Source organism: Microcebus murinus, chromosome 15 (genome assembly GCF_040939455.1).
Source record: "Microcebus murinus isolate Inina chromosome 15, M.murinus_Inina_mat1.0, whole genome shotgun sequence".
In the NCBI taxonomy this organism is placed as follows: Eukaryota; Metazoa; Chordata; class Mammalia; order Primates; family Cheirogaleidae; genus Microcebus; species Microcebus murinus.
This window is the reverse complement of record NC_134118.1, coordinates 64,532,355-64,555,889: the sequence shown is the minus strand read 5'-3', so window position 1 is coordinate 64,555,889 and position 23,535 is coordinate 64,532,355. Positions and strand designations below refer to the sequence as shown.

At 38.3% G+C, this 23,535-nt stretch overlaps 1 protein-coding gene across 1 annotated transcript in view; it reads left to right on the top strand.

Moving 5' to 3' along the window:
• WWC2 (WW and C2 domain containing 2) overlaps positions 1 to 23,535 on the top strand; it is a 173,343-nt gene that overhangs the window by 87,393 nt on the left and 62,415 nt on the right. Inside the window, exons 3-4 of the mRNA XM_012784991.3 lie at positions 3,963 to 4,166; positions 4,986 to 5,062. Coding sequence (XP_012640445.3) covers positions 3,963 to 4,166; positions 4,986 to 5,062 — 281 coding nt within the window. The remainder of the gene's footprint in view (positions 1 to 3,962; positions 4,167 to 4,985; positions 5,063 to 23,535) is intronic.

The window sequence follows — 23,535 nt, the reverse complement described above, 5'->3', positions numbered from 1 at the left end:
CGTCTGTTAGCAACGAAGAGCAGTTAGGTCTGGGGGACAGGTGCAGACCTGGTAGAGCAGATCTAAGCATATTTCCGGATAGGGCACAAGCAGTGCCCACTACAAAGGCAGAGTCAGAAAAGCCCACATATTCATCCATATTTCACTCTCCTTTTGCCGCTGAGGGACTTGAGAATCAGAGAGGTAAAATACTTTGCCTAGAGCAGGGGTCCTCAAACTTTTTAAACAGGGGGCCAGTTCACTGTCCCTCAGACCGTTGGAGGGCCATTGGAGAGCGCGGCGCACATTCCACACGTGCGCACTGTGGGCCCGGGACAAGTCGGCTGCTAAGCAGGACAGGCAGCAGCGGCAAAAACACCTGGCGGGGCTGGATAAATGTCCTCAGTGGCCCGAGGGGCCGTAGTTTGAGGACGCCTGGCCTAGAGTCTCACAGCTGAGTGGTAACAGAAGGAAGATCGGGCCTCCGTGGCCTCACTCCCTAACCAGTGCTCGAGCACCAGCTGATAGTGGCAAAGGGTGTTATAGTTGTTCCCATTGCACCTCAGTTCTCTTTAATATTGTAGGCATTTGTCTGAACCTTTTAAAGCACATTTTAAAAAACTTTAAATCAACCTTTTTATATACAATAAATTGCATTATTTTCAGTATACAATTCATGAGTTTTTACAAATGTGTATACCATGGCAATAATCAAGATGTGGGACATTTCCATCCCCTCAGAAAGAGCCTTCTCTATATTGTAATGAGTGGTCCAGGCCACCGATGTGCTTTGTCATTGATTAGATTGGCCTTTGCCTAGTATTTCATGAAAATGGAATCACACGGCATGTACTCTTTTGTGTCCGGCGTGTTTCACTCAGTACGTGTTTGAGAGTCACACATGTGTGCTAGTGTTTTGTTTCTTTTTATTGCTGAGTAGTATTTCATTGTATGAATACACTACAATTTATCTATTACCTGTAATGGACAGTTTCTGTCTATTATGAATAAAGCTGTTAACGAACATTTGTTTACAGGTGGTTTTGTGTATCCCTATTTTCATATCTCTTGGGTAAATAACATGTTTTAGAAGTGCCGGGTTGTGTGGTAATGGCTAAATTACTTTCCAAAGTGATTACATTTTACATTCCCGGTAGCAATGAGAGTTCCAAATGTACCGTATCCTCTCCAACACTTGATATTGCCAGTTTTTAAATTTTAGCCATTTAGATAGTATGTAGTATTGTTTTAGCTTGCATTTTCCTGAATATTCATGATGCTGAGTCTCTTTTTATCTGCTTACTGGCCATTGGCATGTAGTCTTTTGTGACTTGTCTGATCAAACCTTTTACACAATTGTCAATATATGTGTGGGTTTATTTCTGGGCTCTACTCAATTCCAAAATAGCTATTTTATCCAGATCATGCTTATTCCATCATGTCTACATTTTCAGATTTGTTTCTATTGACTGATTTCTCTCCTGATTATAGGCCATATTTTTGTGTTTGTTGTCACAGTAACTTTATAGTGGATACTGGATATTATAAGGTTTTTCTGAGGGAGAGGATGCTAGATTTTGTCATCTTCTAAGAAGTTTTACACTTTTTTCCCACCTAGCAGTTACGTTACCTGCTTGGTCCTTTAGAACCTTGTTTTCCAGCTTTGTGAGATCAGGTTCGAGTAGCTGATACTCAATGTCTTGTTTAGATCCATTGCTAGGGTGTAACCCAGCCTGTGGTCTCCACTCCATTCCCCAGATGTTCACTATGGCCTCTCTCCCCTGGCTGGTCGGAATCAGAACCTGTCACAGCTCTGTGTGAGCTCGGGAATTCATCTGCACGTAGAGTCTCAGTTGTCCTTTGCCTGGCCTTGTGTATTTCTCCTCTACATTTGTGCATTTTAATATTCACTCACAGACTTAATGCACCCCCTGTGTAAGTTTGTGGAATTTCTCCAGTCTCCTGTGCTTCACTCTACAGATTCCACCGGTCATGGCATTCTTGAAATATGCTCTCCCTCCCACGGCCCCCCAACTGAGCAGGATCCCATTCCTTTGCTTGGGCTACTCCTCTTTGCACTGCTGTGCAAAAAAATGCTTTCAGGTAGAAATGTGGGGTAGTCTTAGGACTCATTTTCCTTCTTTCAGAGATCACAGCCTTGTACTACCTGCTGTCCAACATCTGAAAAATCATTGTTTCATATATTTCATTCTGTTTTCTAGTTACTTACAGTGGCCCTGTTATTCCATCATGACCTTCTTCATTTTTTAAAAAAAATCTCCATTCTGCGTAACCTTTGTGTTTCCAGCTTCATGTATTTTCCATGTTAAAGACATGTTTCTATTTGCCCCACATTATGTACTGTTTGTATTTGGTGTTTGGGGGCTGGGATACACTCAGGTACAGTATTCTGCTAAAGACAAGATTTAAAGTCATAATGCCATAGCCTTTACTCCTTTGAATTATTTTACTTTTATTTTAAAATGTGGCATTGTTGAATATAACATATAAAAAAGTGTATAGCTTGAACTAACTATGTAAGTCAAATCAATATTTTTAAAGGGAGCCACCATGTAATTGCGATAAGTGAAAGCAACAGAGCACTGTCCGCGTGCACAGAGCCTCCTTTATCTGCTCCATCCGTCACAGCCCCTCCCTGCTCGGGGAGATGACGACCGTCCTGTCACGGTAGGAGGTGTCTAATACATGTCCACAGACCGAGGGTGATGTTCCAACCTGCACTAACCTTCTTGTGATTCTCTGTCCATTCCCTTGTAAACACCCTTGTATCCCAATGCTGGACACCAACTCCTTGGCCCAACATGTGGCCACAACCCAAACCCCTCCCCCAAACAAACAAACAAACAAAACATATTTCTGTTTTAAATTGCAAGAAAATGTTTAGGGTAACTTGTATTCTTTTTTTGTTTTTCTTTGCACTTTATATCTCCTACTGTAGCTTCACCACACAGTGAAGAATGTGTTTCAAGTTTATAAGATGAGGATAACTGTGAGGATAGCTGCTGTGAAGCCAGAGGATGGAGGGCTGACTTACAGATGGGATGATGGGGCTTCATGGGGAGGCAGCACGTGAGCTTTGCTACGGAGCAGTGGTACTGGGCTGTGGCTACTTACTGGAATCACCTGAGGAGCTCTTTCTTACACCTGCCAGGCCTGCAGAGACTCTAGGAATTTTTACAGGGTCTCTGTGTGATTGTGGTGTGCAGAACCAAGGATCGGGATCATAGACTAGAGCATTCTCCTTAAACCACGACCAGGGTTTTTTGTTTGTTTATGTTTAAATTTCGAACCTACTAGGATGGACTCAGTGATATATTTTGTAAAATACCATAAAAATGAATTACTAGAAAAGTAAAAAACAAAAAAAACACTCAGATGCAAAGAAATACAGAACACAAGCCCCAATATTATTAGATTCAACAGATACACAATAATAAAATTGCTATAAAGATTTCAGAATGTTTACTGCTGCTTTCTGTACTTATTGTCATGGACACGAAACTCAGTGCTGGTGGGCACAGTAGACCAGCCTGGAGCAGAGCTGACGTAGGGGCAGCATGGAGGAGTCCTGTCTTGAGTGAATGGCAGCACGCGCCATGGAAGTAGGCTGGGTTCAGATAAGAAAGGGCCTGGGATGGTGGGACAAATAGCTTGGTGTTATTCTGGCATGGGGAAGCCAAAGAATTCTTGAAAGTCATGATCTAATTGGCAACATTGTGTATGACGGCTTTACAGTGAGAATACATCGTTGACAAGAACCTGAAAGGGCAAAGGGGGTGAAGGGTTGTGGACTAGGTAAATAAAACAAAAACTATCACATTTTGGGAGCAGTCACTGCAGAAATGCTAGTAGACTCCTCAGAGGATATAAGAATTTAAGCTAGCTACTCCCTAAAGCTTAAATAATCCAGAAAACACAACTAAATTCTAAAAAAAAAATTGTACCTAATAATATATTTTCAGAAACCACACAGATAGAAGATCCAAGAAAACAATGGAGGGGGGAGCAGGAGAAAATGCTCAAGGACTATCTCTCAGTGGCCCAGGACGCACTCAGGACACAGAAGGAGCTGTACCACGTGAAGGAGCAAAGACTGGCATTGGCCCTGGATGAATACGTGCGATTAAATGATGCCTATAAGGAAAAGTCGAGTTCTCGCACAAGCTGTAAGTGCAGTGTGGCTACTCAGACTTTAGAGATGGAGATTGAGTATTGCAGGTAGTAGAAGACCACTTGCATTTCTGTGAAGTTGCATTCTAAGTCCTTTTCCCCTCCTGGGCTAGAAGAAAACCCTGAGAGGTGGGAGAGGTGGGTGGGAGGTCGGTCAGTGAAATCCCTCAGCCCCATTCCAGATGAAAGTCTTCCCGTTTGGGGATTATGTGTGCCTTCTGTTTCTGCTCCTCCCTCTGCCTGATTGTCTTTTATTCATTTATGAGTTAATTTTTACCATTTCAGAACAAGACCAGTAATCTGGCCTTTTTGCTACTCTTGTAGAATATTTTCAGTGGGGAGGAACTGGAACTCTTAGTTAAAGTGAGGTTTCTGTTGATGGCCTGAGTTGATTTATCTCCTCCTCATTGATAAATTGATAATGTGGAGCTGCCTTTGTTTAAAGCAGCAGCTGTGATGAGCTCAGAAGTGCTACACAAATTATAAATTCCTGGATAATGCAAAGCTCTCACCTACTGCACCTGCAGTATAGTCCTCTAAGGGCATAGATGTATAAAATCCGGAAGAAAATTAAGCACCGGGGTCTGTATGACATTCCACTTTACTGAGTTTGCTTTTTTTTTTTTAATTACAGAGATTTGAAGGTTACTTTTTATATTTACATGTCTGGTGAATGACAGTAAAGGAATTATAAAAAGAAATAAGTATCCACAAGAAACGCATAAATCTTGTTGTTTTAAGAGTCAGTAAATTCTAAGCTGAGAACGTGTTAGGCAGCTTGTAAATAATTGTTTTTCTTTTTTCTCTTTCCAAAGTATTCTCAGGATCTTCATCCAGTACTAAATATGATCCCGATATTTTAAAAGCTGAGATCTCCACTACACGACTAAGGGTAAGTGTTTTGAGTGTGGCTCTACGTTGACTGTGTATGTATGGACTCTGAAGGCTGTGGAAGGGGTGTTAGTGGTCATCTCCCGTCTCCATTCCTTGTAGCAAACTCCTCCACCTCTCCCTGTTGGGTGGTCCTTCCGCCTCTGTTTGAACAAGTTCTGTGTTTGGGATCATCTTTGTTATTGAGGTGACACATATTCCGTTTATTGCAGTTTTATTATTAGAATAGTGAATCAAAATTTGAATCTTGATAACTTGTCTTTGCTCATTGTTCTGAGTTTTATCCTCCAGAGTTAAGCCAAGTTACTCTTTCATCAGACAACCCGACATTTAGAGATGCCTACAGTTTGCATCATCATGTCACCATGTCCTGCCTTTTCTAGGTCAGACTTTGCTGGGTTCCTCATAATTCCTCTTACAGGATTATTTCCTGATCCTTGCCATACATCTTTTTGACCAAACTGCTCTTAAGGCCAGAGTTTGTTTATTCTTGATTTTTGGAGTATTAAAGACTGTTTGCCAAGCAAATAAACTCAGGTACCCAAGACCCAGGTCATAAAGCAGGTTATTACCATGACTACAGAAGCCTCTGTTGTGTCCTTTCATCGTCCTTACCCTTCTCTCTACGATATACATCATCCTCATTAACACAGACGTTAATTTTTGGCTTGCTTTGCACAGTGTAAAACTGGCATGCTACCATGTGTATTATCTGATGGCTTGTTTTGCTCAGCAACCATTTTGAGATTCATTCACGCTCACTTTTATTGCTGTGTAGTGTTCCACTTTTGTGCATATACCATAAATCCTTTATCTCATTTACTGTTGATGTGTACACTAAAGTTTATTTCAATTTCTAATTATTAAAAATTACGCCTTAACATTAAGGCGTAATAGACACATGTCTATTATACATGTCTTTTGGTGCACATATGTACACAGTTTTGTTGGTTTTGCAGCTAGGAGTGGAATTGCTGTGTCAAAAAATATACCCATCACACAGCATAGTTCTCCAGATCCATGATGTTGTAACAAACAGCAGGATCTCCTTTTTTATGGCTGAATAATCTCACTTGTATGTGGAATAGTAAAAAAAAAAAAAAAGAAAAAAGAAAAGTCAATATACAGAAATAGAGAATAAAACAATGGTTATGGGGAAGGGGTGGGGGAAGAGGAAACGGAGAGATGTAGTTCAAAGGGTACAAAGTAAGCAGATATGTAGGATGAACAAGTCTAGAGATCTAATGTTCAACATGAGGATTATAGATGGTAACAGTATATCGTATTAGGGACTTTTTTTAAATAAATAGATTTTAGTTGCTCTTGTAACAAAAATACTGTGAGCTGATGGATATGTTAATTCGCTTTACTATAGTAACCATTTTACTATCTACATGTATCCCATAACATTAGGTTGTAAACCTCAAATATACATAGTACAATTTATTTTAAAAATACACAGTCATGTATCACTTAATGACAGGGTTACAGTCTCAGAAATGTGTCGTTAGAGAATTTCATCATTGTGTGAACATAATAGATGCACTTACACAAATATGGATGGTACAGCTGCTATACACCTAGGCTATATGGTACAGTGTATTGCTCCTAGGCCACAGACCTGTATAGCACGTGATTGTACTGAATACTGTAGGCAGTTGTAACACAATGGGAAGTATTTATGTATTAATATTTAACCAAGTCTAAGCATAGAAAAGGTAATGTGTTGTCCTACCAAATTTTTCAGCTCCATTATAATCTTAGGAGATCACCATCATATATGTGAGGAAATGTCATTATGAGGTGCATGACTGTACATGTCGTATTGGATACTGCCTAAGTTTCAGCCCTTCTTACTTTCTAATGTCTGCGTTTAAGGCTCTAAATTACTTTATGTGGCTTTCTCCTACATCCCACAAATTTGATTTTTGTATTTTTATTATCACTTAGTTAAAAATATTTTCTGACTTTCTTTGTGATTTCTCATATGAGTGCATTGTTTAATTTCCAAACATTTGGACATTTTTCTTTAATCGATTCTAGCTCAATTACACTGTACTTTTCAGTTTTAAAATTTTCTATTTGATTATTTTTATTGTTTCTGTTGTCCAAATTCTGCACATTGATGTATAATTTTTGAACATCTTGTTATCTTTAGTGAGAATCTAGTTTTCCTTCTTATAGGTAGTTAGGCCAGGGGCAGATAATTTTAATCCAGTCAGGATTGGAGCTGACTGGAATCTGGGCTTCAGTCCCTTTCTAAGTGTGAGTCTGTTTCCAGTTTAGCCTTTCTCTTATGGCAAAGCTCTTCAAAATCCTAGTGAAACGCTTGGAATGTTTTACCAGGGCCCCTTGTGCCTGATCAAGGCTGAACTCGAACTCTCTCCCCTCATGCCTCAGCTCTGGAACTGCCAGAGTCCTCTGTGTCTCAGGCGCTCAGTCGCTGCATGCATCCAACTTCACAGTTTCTCCGTTGCATCGGCAAATCCCTCAAAAGGAAAAACAGTGCCAAGTTTGGCTCATGACACTGAGCTTCTCTTATCTTCTGGATCTTTAACACAAGTTCTCCAGTGTCCCTGAACAGATGTTTGTTTGTTTTGGTACAACTTTTCTATTTGTTCTCTGAAAGAGCGTGAAAAGGTTTGTCTTCACTTACTGGAGGCAAAACCTCTCATTAGTTTGGTTTTCTTGGTTTTATTTTTGAAGTCGTTGATGGAAGTGTTCTGTGTCATTCTACAGTAAATATCCCTCGCAGGGGTGGGGAACCTGCGGCCTGAGGGAGAGATTAAAAAACAAAAACATATTAGGATATCTCATACAATAATCATTGAGAAGGAAATGGAGCCCCCATCCCAATCAGAGCTATCACAGAAGGTCCCAAGTGGTCACGTTCCCCAGAACTGTCTTCTAATGTAGCAGAATCCCTTATAGAAAGCTTATTCTATGCCAGGTTTATTACTTTTTAAAAAAATTTTTTTATATATTTTTAGTTGTCCAGCTAATTTCTTTTTATTTATTTATTTATTTATGTATGTATGTATGTATGTATGTATTTATTTATTTGAGACAGGGTCTCGCTTTGTTGTCTAGGCTAGAGTGAGTGCCGTGGCGTCAGCCTAGCTCACAGCAACCTCAGACTCCTGGGCTTAAGCGATCCTCCTGCCTCAGCCTCCCGAGTAGCTGGGACTACAGGCATGCGCCACTGTGCCCGGTTAATTTTTTCTATATATATTAGTTGGCCAATTAATGTGTTTCTACTTATAGTAGAGACGGGGTCTCGCTCTTGCTCAGGCTGGTTTTGAACTCCTGATCTCGAGCAATCTGCCCGCCTAGGCCTCTCAGAGTGCTAGGATTACAGATGTGAGCCACTGTGCCCAGCCTCTTTTTATTTCTTTTACTAGAGACGGGGTCTTGCTCTTGCTCAGGCTGGTCTCAAGCTCCTGAGCTAAAACTATCCACCCGCCTCTGCCTCCTAGAATGGAATGCTAGGATTACAGGCGTGAGCCACCAAGCCTGGCCTCTGTGCCAGGTTCAATTTGCCCTTGATATCAGAGCCCTATATTTTAAATATGTATATTTTATCACTGTGACCACAAAGAGAGAGATGCTTCCTTCAAGAAGAGGATATAAGACATTCATAAATAACTATAATAAAAGATCACAAATAACACTGTCTTTATCTCTTTTATTAGTGCCTAGGTGGTGGTTTAACACTTCCTGGCAGTGTTAATGTCTTTTTGGGAATGTTCCCTTAGCAAATTGGCCTTTGCGGTCTGTGCTGCTGTTGTGATGTTTCGAGCTATGTCATGGTTTGAACACTTTGGCACAGGTGGCAAGCTCTTTTTGGTATTTGTGTACATTTTTCGCCAGGTTGCACTTTTAGAATGCTCCAGCCGTTCACATGTGGATGGGTCACTTGGCAGAGTCCATTGGATTTTGACAACTTGGCCATTCTCGTACCCTGTTAAAATCCCTTTCACAAGTTAATACAACAGGAATAGTAACTCATTAATGAACTAACTCTTCATCACTTTGGTGTCTTTGAGTATGTGCCTGCATTTTTGGTCACAGTAACAACTTTTCAGACATAGCCAAACACTAGTTCTGTGCTTTATTATTTTGATGCAACAGTATTAGCAGGTGTACAAATGAAATAAAAAAATTTATTTATTTTAATGAATTAGAACTAGTAGGGCAAGTATTTGGGAATCATGTATTTAGTAACTTTTGTCTGAAATATCTGTTTCACATTATTTTATATTATGGTCATAGATATTGATGATCATTAGGCTTCACTTTTCCTCCTGAGTCAAATGGGATAACAGCACTTCTTAATGGTTTATTTCTGAAATGATAAAGCAAATAAATTAATGCTTTTTATTTATATACTCATAGCTTTTTTTTTTTTTTTTTGGAGACAGGGTCTTGCCCTGTCGCCTAGGCTAGAGTACAGTGGTGTCATCATAGCTTGCTGCAACCTCACACTCCTAAGCTGAAGCAGTCCTCCTGCTTCAAGTGGCTGGGACTACAGGTGTGTACCACCATACCCAGCTAATTTTTCCATTTTTTTGTAGAGACAGGGTCTCGCTTTTGCACGGACTGGTCCTCAAACTCCTGGCCTCAAGCAATCTTCCCACCTGTGATGTAATTAAGTGACATGACTGTACTGTATTATGGGAAATATTAAACACTGTACATGAATAGACAGAATAGTATAATTATCTCCCATGTTTCCATCACATACCTCAATAATTTTTTGTTACTCTCACCCCATCCTGCTGATGGACAATTTGAAACAGTATATCATTTCATCTATAAGTATTTCGCCATGCATTTCTAAAAGCTAAGAACCATTTTTAAAAAATAACCACAATAATATTATTACTTTTGAAAAGTTATCTAGAATTCTTTATTACTGTCCAAATATCCTGTCAATATTTATGCTTCTCATTTGTGTCATAGTTTGTTTTTCTGTTGGTTTGTTTGAATCAATGTCCAAATGTGGTCTATACATTGTAATTAGTAGATATATTTCTGCAGTCCATTTTAACCATTTTCCTTTCTTGATACTTTTTCAAAAAAGCTAGGTCATTTGTAGAATTCTTCACGGTCTGATTTTTGTATTCTACATTCCCATGGTGTACTTGAACAAATTTCTTTGGTTCTTATATGTTCTGCAAATTGCTAATTAGATGTAGAAGATTATGAGATCTTGAGTTTTTTTGGAGGCAAGGGAGAATTCATCAGAGGTAGTGCTATATGTATCCATCAGGCACAGAATGTCTCATTTTTTCTTTTTTATTGTAATAGTAGTAATTCATGGTCATTGTCTAGATTCACTATTTTGTTAGGAATTGCAAAATATTATAGTTTAATTATACCATTCCTTATTTGTTGGAATATCTTTATAAAGAGAAATTTTCCCCTCCCTCACCACTGTTGTTTGTTGTTTGCTTACCCTCAGCTCATAATGGAAAAATGGATAAATACTGGATTATTTTTCTTTTTCTAAAAACACAGTTTTGAAATGATGTCCTGTGCCCTACCATCTGCCAGAGGTGACCAATGGAGTTAGGTTTTTGTTTGTTTAGTGTAAAGTATTGATATTGTATTGATAGTATTGATAGTATTTGTGCTCATAGATTTAAACATAATTGACATATTTTGGGTCATTGTAATTATTATGGTTATTGATCCTTCCTATCTTGTGCATATAGGAGCCTCTTTACATTGGCTCTGTAAACCTCTGGTCCCAATGTTCTGAAAGTTTTCTTTCACCCTGGTCTGAAAAGATGTTTTTTACACTAGACCTGAAATCAGACGTTTCAAGAAAAACTGATTTCTTTTTAGGAAGATACAGTATTTAGAGAGCGCAATCTATATGCATGAGTGTTTATTGCAATTGAGTTGGCAATTGTATTTAATATGTCTTTATCTTAATATATTTAAAATACATAAATTTCCAGTAATTACAACAGTGTGATATTGTCACAAAAATAGGAAAATCAATGGAACTGAACATCCAGAAACACCTTGTTGAATTTAAAAATATGATAAAGGTGGCATTCTGTATGTTTAAGGGAAAAATGAATTATTCAATGAGTGCTTAGAGATATTTCTCTGCTCATTTTAAAAGAAATTAAGGTGGATTTGTACCTTATTCCTTATATCAAAATAATTCCAGATGAATCAGTGATTTAAATGTGAAAAGTCCAATCATTAACTCATTTAATTAAATTAGCCACAAAAAAGTGAGAGAGCAAGGGGAGTAACAGACCAAGCCAACCCGATAGTGAGACATTTTAATAAATCAAATGCAGTTACTCATTACTCACAGGATGAGAAGTCTTCAGTCATTTATTCATTAAGCAAGTATTTATTGAGTGCCTCATACATTCCAGGCACTGTTTTACAGATTTGTTATAGCAGAGAGCAAAGGGAATAGTTAATACGTGCCAGGCACTGTTGTAGGCAATGAGATATAGCATAAACAAAACAAATAAAGTAGCTGCTCTTACGGAGCCTATGCTACACTGCGGTGAGAGAGCTGAAAAGCTATGAGTAAGTTTGGTCTAATGGTTGTATGTAGAGCCCACCAAATAGTGAATGTGTATTTCTTTCTAGCACTCATAAAAATTAACCACGTGCTAGTCATAAAACTGCCCTCAAAAAGTTCATACAGGGAATTGGTACACTGAGCACACTGTCTGAGCATGTTGCCAGTTAAGGTAGAGATCAGTAACAAAAAGATAACCAAAAAATGCAGAATTCTTACATGGAACTTTTAAACATACTTTTAGTATAATCCATAGGTTAACAAAGTCTAATAAAAACATAGAAACAGTTGGAATTAAATGGTCATAAAAATACATATAAACATTTGTGGGCTACAACTAAAGCAGTTTTTAGTAGGCCATTTATATAGGCTTAAATGGAGAAGAAATGTCCATAACTAAACATCACATTTTAAAAGTTTAGTCTGTTACAGAAGGAACAGATAAAACTGAAAGAAAATGGGAGGAAATAAAGACAATGGTTATTAAAATAAAAAACAGATATGATAGAATAGCTCTACAGTATCTTTAAAAGCCTAAAAAAAAAAAAACCACACACACGCACACACAAATCAAGCTTTGTTGGGATTTCACAAGAATAGAGGAGAGAAAGCACCAAAAAACCCCCCAATATTAGGGGACTTTTTCTGTCTAACAGATTGGTGGGCAATAACTGTGTCCACACTATATGTTTCCTTCTACACATAACTAAAAATGATGAATGTAATGTAAATAAAGATAAATAAAAGTATGGAGAAGTTGGCAAGAAAGGCTTTCATAGAGGCATAAAGCTGGCTCAGAACCCAGAATAGTAAGCGGAACACTGAGGCTGCCTCCGCCTGAGGGCATTTGCCAAGCTAATGAACATTGCCTTCCGCGTTCTCCTCTCGCAGTCTCCCCGGGACAAAGCACAACTGTGTACAGTTGGGACCCAAAAGGACACTAAACCCTCAGTGCAAGAACGCTAGGATTAAATTCAGCCAACCCAGCCACTCCAATATACCTGCCACCCCCATGACCACTTCTAGAGGGCAGTAAGAAAAATTGCCTATCTAGAAAAAAATAATGATAAGTAGTTAAAGGAAAAGAAAACATTCTTACCTTTGGATTTATCACTATCAGGTATCCCTGAATTCACACTGACCTGCATGGTCTGAAAAAGCTCAAGCTGAACACTTAGTTCAAGTTGTGACAGGGTTAAGCAGTGACAGATGGTTGTGCTCCAGTTGCCTGAGATGCAGATCTTCTCTGGACAGGCAGTCTTTGAACTTGTGCCTTCCTCAGTGGTCTCCAACCTTTTTGGCACCAGGGACCAGTTTCATGGAAGACAATTTTTCCACGGACTGGGGCGGGGGTGGCATGGGGGTGACAAGCGATGGGGAATGGCTGTAAATATAAATGAAGCTTAGCTTTCTCTCCCAGTAGAATCTGATCTTCAAATGCTTCAGATTTTGGAAATATTAGGTACAGTACAAATTATGTATGTTTAACATGTTTTAAGAAATACAAAAGGAGATTGAAAATATGAGTAAGAAAGATACTATGAAAATGATCAAGGAAATATGAAAAAGATGAAAGTAAAACATCTGTAAATTAATCATATAATGAATAAAATTCAGAGCCACTATGGGGGGGGGTGCGGGGGAGAAGGGAATTATTTGCAAAGGCCCAAAATTAGGGAGAGCTGATTTTTTCATGCTGATGGTATTTTTTCATACTTTCAGTGTTCTAAGAGAAAATAACCATTAGAAATTTATACACATTAAAAACATCTTTCATGCGTGTGGATGAAATAAAGACATTTTCAGATAAAATTGGAGAGTAATGTATGACATCGGTAGTTCTTCACCACTGGAAATACTAAAGAAAACAGGAAAGGAAAGGAAAGAATAGAAAGGACAAGGCAAATTAGTCTAATATAAGATGGTAAAACATTAATAAATCTCAATGTAGAAATAATTAGAATTCTAAGTGTGATTGGATTAAATGCTCTGGTTAAGAAGAGAAAGATTTAAAAACTGGATTTGGAAAGAAAATCTACCTATGTGATGCTTACAAGAAACAAGAAAGATATAGAAAGAGAAAACAACTATACAGAACAGTTAAAAGTAAAAGGATGGGAAAAAAGATGCACCAATAATATTCTAATTAGAATAAAGCTGGTATAAATAAAGCTTTATTGATGTCAGAAGACATAGATTTTAAGGCAAAATGTTTTATTAAAAAAAGGGCAATGAATCTATAATGTATTTGTTAAAATATGGGTCCCAATATATATAAAGCAAAAACAGGCAAAACATTCAAGGAGGGAAATGACAAATCCACAATCACAGTGGGAGATTCCAGTATAACTTAATAATTGGTGGATTGGGCCGGGCGTGGTGGCTCACGCCTGTAATCCTAGCACTCTGGGATCACTCAAGGTCAGGAGTTCGGAACCAGCCTGAGCAAGAGTGAGACCCCGTCTCTACTATAAATAGAAAGAAAGTAATTGGCCAACTAAAAATATATATAGAAAAAATTAGCTGGGCAAGGTGGCGTGTGCCTGTAGTCCCAGCTACTCGGGAGGCTGAGGCAGCAGGATTGCTTGAGCCCAGGAGTTTGAGGTTGCTATGAGCTAGGCTGACGCCATGGCACTCACTCTAGCGTGGGCAACAAAGCAAGACTCTGTCTCAAAAACAAACAAACAAAAAAATAATTGGTGGATCAAGCAGATCAAAGAAATTATTTATAATATAGAATAACATGGTTGACAAGCTTAATCTAATTATAGGTGAATAACATAATTGAAAAGCTTAATCTAATCTGCATATATAACATTCCACCAAAAAGTAGGGAACAAAAATTCTTTTCAGGCCTGTTTAGAATATTCATGAAAACTGACTCACATATTAGGACCATTAGGCTAGCTTCAATACATTTCAAAGTTTTGGTCAGGCCACATTCTCTGACTATAATGAATTTGTTAGAAATCCATTAAAAAACACCACCCTGCTTCAGAAGAGCTAAAATAAAAAAGACCAACAATATACAAAGGGTTATGAAGGATGTAGAGCAACTAGAACTCTGTACTGCTGGTGGAACAAAGTGGCACAATCACTTTGGAAAACTGACATTTCCCAATAAAGTTGAACGTATACTTACCTACTAGCATGCAGCTCCACCCCTATGAACAGGATGTTCATAGTGCAATAGGTTAAAACTTAAAGTGTGTATCAGTAGCAGAATGGATGAATGCACTTTGTGTGGTCACGATGGAGAACATTGTATAGAAATGAAAGTAAATGGACATGATTGCATACAGTGACACAATGTCGAGTGAATGAAGCTAGGCACAAAAGAATACACACTGTATGAGTGCATTTATATGAGGTTCAGAAAAGACAAACTGTTCTGAGAGTTAGAAGTCAAGATAGTGGTTACTTTTGAAGAAAAGGTAAGGTTTAGTAATTTGGAGGGACACAAGAATGCCTTCTGGGTTTCTAATAAGGTATTGTTTCTTCAACTCTTGGCCATTACGTGGCTGTTTTAACTTTCGGGTCATTATTGAGTTTGTATGCTTAAGGCTTTTTTCTTTTCATTATATATATTATACTTCTAAGTTGAACTTAAAAGTAGCATAATTTGGAAAACCAGAATTATACACTTATAAATAATAATGGGTCGAACATACATGAATGCTCTTTGCAAAAATTAGCGAGTAAAACTTGGAAAAACAGCATATTTGCTTACCCTGAAAGTATCTCCCTGCAAATATGTATTATTTAACTCTGGTGGTTTTAACATGTCCACTAATTTTTTGATACTTTTCTTCTTTTCTTGAGTGTGGGCTTGACATATAGTGAGTACCTTCTCATGGATAGAGTGTAGAAGAGAAAAAATAGTTAATTTACAGTGAAGAAACCTGGCAAACCCTGCTTCAACCAATTGATCAGGGTTTACCTCACCAACAATAAGTCATGTTGATAGCACATACTCAGATATCATTTGATGAGAAGGACACGTCACCTATGTGGTATTCTCCGCCAAATCCATGATCTCAATCTAATTATGAGAGAGCATCAAGCAAACCCAAATTGAGATACACTTGATAAAACATCTGGTTGGTTACTCTGTTCAAAAATGAGCACGGCAGAGTGAGCACAAGGATTGAGGAACTGTCACAGACCGGAGGCACCTAAGGAGACTTGACAACCAAATACAATGTAGTATCTGGCTTGGATCCTGGAATAGAAAAACACAAGAGTGAAAAAACTGGGGAATCAAAAAAGTGTGTAGTTTAGTTGCGTAGTAAGAGAAAAACTTACAGCCTTAAATACATATACTAGAAAAGAAGAAAGTCTTAAAATTAATGAGCATTGCACTCAACCTAAGAGCAGCAGAATAAGTCCAAAGAGAGTAGAAGGAAAATAAAGGCAGAAATTATCAAAATAGAAAACGTAGCTATGATAGAGAGGCCAGCAAAAGCAAAATAAGATGTTTCGAAAGAATAGTAAAATTGACAGATGCCTGTCAGGATTGACTCAAAAGTGAGATAGAAAAGAAATTAAAAAGTACACGGAATGAGAAGGGATAAAACTGCAAATGCTTAATAAATAAGACATTATGAGAAAATTTATAACATTACATTTTAATTTTGAAATGAAATGATTAATTCCTGTTAAAATATTGTTGACCAAAAATGACTCAAGATGAAAGAAAAAATCTGAATAGCCCTGTTGCTATCAAAGAAATACCAGAGAAACCCTCAGGCCGAGGCTAGCATAACTTTGACACCAAAGTCTGACAAGACTGTACGAGAAAAAAATGTGTAAGCCAGCCATGTTCATAGGCATAGAAGCAAAAATCCTAAGTGAAATATTAGTAAACTGAATACAGCATTTAAAAATAATATATCAAGGCTGATGTGGACTTAGCCTAGGAAAGTACAGTTTTGGATTTGAAAAGTATTCACTGTACTAACAGAGTGAAGAGAAATAATTATTCCAATAGATGCAGAGAAAGCATTTTGATAAATTCAGCTTCTATTTTTTTTTATTATTTGTTAAAATTGTATTATTATTATTATTATTTATTATCTCCAAATTTTTGCATTTCGGACTGTTTCTGTGAGCTAAATTTCCAGATGTGGAATAATCCTGAGTCAAAGGGTATGAACATCTTTAAGTCTCTTGATTTTTTTTTTTTTTTTTTTTTTTAAATCAACCCAACCAGGAATAAGTGCTATAGAACAGGGTGTGGGGAAGGAGGGAGAGCTGTTTACACGTTTGAGTGGTGTATTTGGGGAAACTCTCATTGCGAAGGCGACATTGGAGCGCAGACTGGGTGGGGCGGTGAAAACGTCAGTCAGGTGGGAAGAGTCGGTGGGAAGGTTCTGGTGGAGGAGAAGGTGTGGGACCTTCAAGGATGGACCTGAAGAAACGTGGCCACAATAGAGGGAGGGTGGCAGAGTGGCAGGAGAGGAAGCGAGAGCTGATCAGGGCAATGAGAGGAAGACACCGAGAGCCTGCAGGCCTTACAGAGCACGGAGAAAGGGTTTGGGTGTGCATCTGAAACAGCGAGACATTTGACCAAGTTTTTATCATTTGTATTTATTTTTTGCTGGTTTAATTGATACATAATGATATCGTGGTTTTGTGTTTGTTAGGTAGTGATTTGTTTATTTTTTTGGTGGTGATCTACCTTTTCTCTTTCCGTTTGCCAGTTTATTTTTTTTTAATTTGTCAGCTTTATTGAGAAATAATTCACACGCTGTACAATTTACCTATTTAAAATATACAATGTAATGGTATATTCATAGTTATGTATGCATTATCACAATCTAATTTTAGAACATTTTTGCCACTCAAAGGGAATTCTGTGCTCTTTAGCACTTTCTCCCCATTCCCCGCTCGCCTACCCCACTCCCAAGCCCCAAACCTCCACCACTCTCTGTCTTTTCAGATGTGCCTGTTATAGACATTTCGTATGAATGGAATCATACAACATAACGATCTTTTGTGACTGGTTTCTTTCACTTTGCATAATTGTTTTCAGGGTTCATCATCTTGAAGCATTTATCAGGGCTTCATTCTTTTTATTGACAAATAATATTCCATGATACAGATACACCACATTTTATTTATCACCTCATCAGTTGGTGGATATTTGAGTTGTTTTTACATTTTGGCTATTATAAGTAATGCTACTCTGAATATATGCGTACAAGTGTTTGTGTGGATATATATTTTCATTTCTCTTGGATATATGCTCTGAAACAGAATTGCTGGGTCATGGGGTAACTTGCTGGTTTAATTATTTGTGGAGAGCCATGCACAGTGGCTAACACCTATAATCCACTTTGGGAGGCTGAGGCAGGGGGATCTCTTGAGGCCAGGAGTTCAGGACCAGCCTGAGCCCCATAGCTAGACCCTGTCTCCATAAAAAATGGAAAAATTAGCCAGATGTGGTGGCGTGTACCTGTAGTCCCAGCTATTTGGGACTATTTGGACTGAGTCCCAACTATTTCTCCTGCTGAGGCAGGAGAATTGCTTGAGCCTAGGAGTTTGAGGTTGCAGTGAGCTCTGATCACACCACTGTACTCTAGCCCGGGCAACAGAGCGAGACCATCTCAAAAAACAAACAAAAATAAATTATTTGTAGAGATCTAGCATTGACCTTCCATATTTTTATCTATTATTTGTATCTTGAGATAGTATATATCATAAAATTTTTCTCATTGGCTTTTGTCTTACCTCCTCAAAAAGACTGTATTTTAGCCATTTTGTATCTAATCATAGAATCCATTTATTAGTCATAATAAATGGTTCTAGCAGCATCTGGGATTCTGTTTTCCTCTATTCTTCAGGAAAATTTAAAAAACTTTTAGTCTTAATTCTTTGTCCATTGGAGTTGACATCTCATTTTCTTTAAAGATGCTTATATAGATGAGGCAGGGTAGTGAGGACTTTTAGCAACTTTTAGCAAGGTGGATGTGGTAGCCAAGAGAAAGATTTCCAAAGGAGCAAGCTGACAGTTGCCCTTTATTGGCTTGCTTAAGGAGCTCCCTTCAAGACAGTGGAGAAAATGGTGAAAAGGGAAGGTAATCATTAGTAAAATGCCATTTTGCTCATTATAGCTTTAATGTTGCAAGGTTCACTTTTAGGGCAAACTTTTGAAACCTGCCTGTCTTGTGATACTTCTGAGGTGTACAGGTTTCCAGAATTTACTTTTCCTTCACTGTCATCTTCTTTCTCCTTTTTTTAAAAATAAAACTTATTACACTAGGATTGGAAGAGGTGGCAAGAAGCTCTATGATTTCTAGTCATACTTATCACATTTAATCACAGTATCTTCCTGGTTTTCAGAGATAACTTTGAAATCAAGTTAAAATGTCAGTTGCTTTTTGTAGTCAGTATGGAAGGCAGGAAATGTGCAAAAGTCATGGGTCTCTTGCCTCCAATTTATTACTCTGGGTTATGAGATTTGTTTCAATAGAAATGGGTCTATAAAAGTAGATGGTTGGCTACAGCTACAAAAAGGTCAGTAACTAAGAGAAGATGCAGGCTCTAGGGCTTGTGGGCTGTTCATGTCTTCAATCCAGGTGGTATATGGAAACAATGAAGTTTCTCAGGTAGAATAAGGGTCATAGATTTTATTTAGATTGTTTTGCTATAATCCTCATTTGTCTTTGGTTTTACATGTATCATGATGCCCTTAATAACTTAATTTTTTAAAAAGTTCTCCTGGGTTCTAGACTGGTCTCTGCAGCCTAGTAGCAGTGTAACCTCCAGCAGATTGCTTACTTTTTCTCTTTAGGTTTCAGATTCCTCACCTATAAAATGAGAATTAAAACTGTATCTAATAGAGTAGTTTTGAGAATTGAAAATAGGCATTTATATTTAGCACAATACCTGTAATACATAAAAGGTGCTCCTGAATTTAACTCTCCTTGTTTCTTAGAGTCTACAGTATGCCAAGCTTGTAAATCAGCGTTAGCTTAATCCCTTAGCTGTAATCTCAGATGACATTTGCTTTAAAAATTCTAGGTCCTACATTTGAGGGCAGGTAGGGGAACGGAAGAATAGAAGTAGTGATTCTCCAGTAGCCAAAATGATGTCAGATAGTTTCAGAGAAGACAAGTTGTTGAACTATTAGTGATGATCATATTCATAAAACCAAAAACAATGAGAAATAATGTCTGGTTGGAAATAATATCTGATTTCACATGTCAGTATAATGTGAGCAAACTTTTTCACAGTAATTAATAATAAAATGCAACATTGACATTTGGGAGCCAATAATCATTTAGGTAATCCACGAAGAAGACTCCTCAAAATAAAAACTAGCTTATAGCTGACTTCTGGTAAAATAAATAATATAGAAGAAAAGAATGCGTAGGTTAGCTTCCTATGTCATTGTCACACAACATACAATAAAATCTCATATCACCTAAACAGAGGAGAGTCTCCATTTGTCAAAAGTCAATTTTAGATTTTTTTTTTAATTCCAATTTTTATTTTATTGTGGTGAGAACACTTAACATGAGATCTACCTTCTTAACACAGTTTTCTGTATACAATATAATACTGTTAACTATAGATACACTGTTACACAGCAGATCTCTGAACTTTCATCTTGCATAACTTTCATCTTGCATACCCTTGAACAACTCCCTCTTTCCTCCACACCCCAGCCCCTGGCAACCATCATTCTACTTTCCACTTCTGTGAGTTTGACTATTTTAGGTACTTAATGTAAGTGGAATCCTGCAGTGCTGATCCTTCTGTCCTCACAGTTCGTCAATGTCACATTTTGCAACATTTACTTTTTTAAGGCTGAATAATATTCCAGCTGAATAATATATAAATAATATAACATATAATATATATAATATCATATCATATATAATATATAACATATAAATAATATATAAATAAAATAAATTATATAATATTTAAGGCTGAATAATACACATTATGTATATAGCATATGATATGTATATACTATATTTTCTTTACCATTCATCTGTCATTGAACATTTAGATTATTTCTGCAGTTTAGCTATTATGAATCATGCTGCAGTGAACATGAGAGCGCTAATACCTCCTCAAAATAAAGAATATCTTAAATAATTTTTAAAATTTTAAATTGGTCTATTATCACAATCCAAATGATGGTTTAAGTAGAATGTTATTTTATGCCAATGAGTTACACTGATTATTTTAATTCAGTTCTAAGTGAGCTCATTATCACTACTGTTTTTATTAACTGTGTTTTCAAAGGTAAAGACAGGTTTCAGCCCAGCCATTTGTTGATTTTTTTTTTTTATTAACTCTTCTTTTTTTTTAAAGATAAAAGTGTTACTGTCTTTTTGGCAAAAAGCACTTGAGAATGCTGTCCAAAATAGAAGTACTTGTGGAATGAGCTCTTGATTACTGATGGTTCTATGGACATGATAATCGTCTATATTAAAACTGAAATGTTTTGTTTTCATGATACATTGTGAATGAGCTCGTTGCTCTTGGTCAGGATTACAGCACCTTCAGAATCCAGTTCAGGCATCTCCTCCACGAGGTCAGCCCTCATCCTCGTGCCATGAGTATTCCTCTCCTCCCTTGGCTTCTAACAGAATTGTTTATACCTCTCTTTGTAGTTATAAATTGGGCCTTGAAATATAATTATTTATATTTCCATTCCCTAATAAAATAAAATTCCTTAGGGCACAAACTGTTACATTAAGATCAACTCAACAGATAAATTGTTGACTGTCTACCTTGTCCAAAGTACTGAGCTTTAAGGGATACGAACATGAGTATTACACAGCTTGTCCTCAGCATCATGTTTCTCAAAGGGCCTGGTCTCCCTCTTGACTTTTTGTCTTATATTCCGTGATGCTCTTCTTTGTTCCTCCCACTTCTCTTATGGTCACTACTTCACAGTATATTTTGCCTCTTTCTCTAGTAGACTTCTGAATAATGAAGATGCCCAGGGCTTGTTCCTGAACTCTCTTCTTGTCAGTACACACCCTCTCTAGGTGATCTCAGTTATGCTGATGCATCTAAAATATCATCTCTATGCCAATGACTCTAAATTTTATATCTCTCGTTCAGACACTTGTTCTGAACATGAAGTCCACATAATCCAATTGCCTTTGAAGTCTCAGCGGCATCTCAGAAATAAATGTCTTCAAGAAAATCCTCGATCCTCACCCCCAAATTTGGTCCCCCTCTCGGGGAAAACACCTTTACCTACCGGGCTGGCAGGCCAATGTCCCTAATGTGATCTTCATCACATCTCTCCCCCTCCCTCACCTTGAGCCAGTGGCCAAGTCCTGCTGACTCCACCTCTGCATTGTATTCCTCCTCTGGGCTCTGCTGTCTAGCACCTGCCCACGTGCCTGCACTGTGGGCTGGCATCTCTGGTCTAATCACCCAGGGTTGTCACAGTGATTGTTTATAATCACAAGGCCGGTGGTGCTTGAAAGTCCCTCCTTGATTCTCATTGTTCTTGGGATAAGATTTAGAAATCCTCAACATGGCTTCAAGACTCTTCATAATCAGGCCTTCTCCAATCCCACTTTATGCCACCCCACCCCCTGGAATCCAGCAGCAGGAGGGAGCATTCTTTAAATTCCAGAGGTTCGCTGAGTCTCCCTCCCCCTGAGGGTTTTTGCACAAGCTCTACCTTTTGAGAACCCTCGGTTACCGAGTGAACCCCCACTACTCTGCCTGTCTGCTTAGACATCATTCCCTCAGACAGGCTTCATCCAACTGCTCATACTAAATTACGTCCCGTCCCCTTTTTAGATCTCAAATTATCCCGACCTTTTTTTCATAGCATCTCTGGTCATGGGTAAGATTTATTTCGCTGGGTGATTATTTGGCTTATCTGGCTTCTCTCTTGCTCTGTCAAGATCCCTGAGGGCAGGGATAATGCCTGTTTTGTTCACACTTCAGGCCCAGGACCTGACACATAATGGAGAGTCAATAAATATTTGTGGAATGAGTAAAATAGATAGGCAATACAAGTTTGAAAGCAAACCTAACTACTGCACAGCAGAATGTGTTTAACACTGAAGGCTATAACTTAACATATGGAAATAAGTTCCTAACTGTCATGCAAAGATCTCTATGAGTTCACAACTAAACTAGGCATGTACTGTTTTTCTGATCTGTCAGATTTTAGCATTGTTATTACCAAAGAATATATTTGCCAACAGGAAAAAAAATTGTTTTTTAGCAGTTAGACAACAAATATTTATCAATCACTTATTGTTTGCATGGTACTGTTCTAGACGCTCAGGGTACAGCTGGTGGGATGCAGCTTACTTTCCCATGGAGGACAGACAGTAGACCGGTACACAGAAGGCTGGGTGAGGTGGCCCATGCTTGAAATCCCAGCAGTCTGGAGCCCACGGTAGGAGAATCAGTTGAGGCCAGGCGTTGGAGGCCAGCCTGGGCAATATAGCAAAACCCTGTCTTTACAAAAAATTTTTTAAAAATCAGCAGGGTGTGGTAGTGTGCACCTGTAGTCCCAGGTACTCAGGAGGCTGAGGTGGGAGGATCACTGGAGCCCAGGAGTTCAAGGTTACAGGGAGCTATGATCAGGCCGCTGCACTCCAGCCTGGGTGACAGAGCAAGGCCCCGTCTATTAAGAACAAAACAAAACAAAAAAACCAAGTACACGGGAAATTTCAGCTCTTGAAAAGTACTGTGGTCTCAATAAACCAGAGTCAGAGCATGGATAAGGTGGTGAGGGAAGTCCTGCCTGAAGAGGTAGTGTTCGGGCTAACATTAGAGCAATGAGGAGTCTACCACCGGGGACCCGGGAAGAGCTTTCCAGGCAGAGGGACCAGCATACAAAGAAACTGAGGCACGTGTCAGCTGGGCGTATCCAAGAAACAGGGGTGGCCAGTGGTCCTCGGCGCTGTGAATGAAGG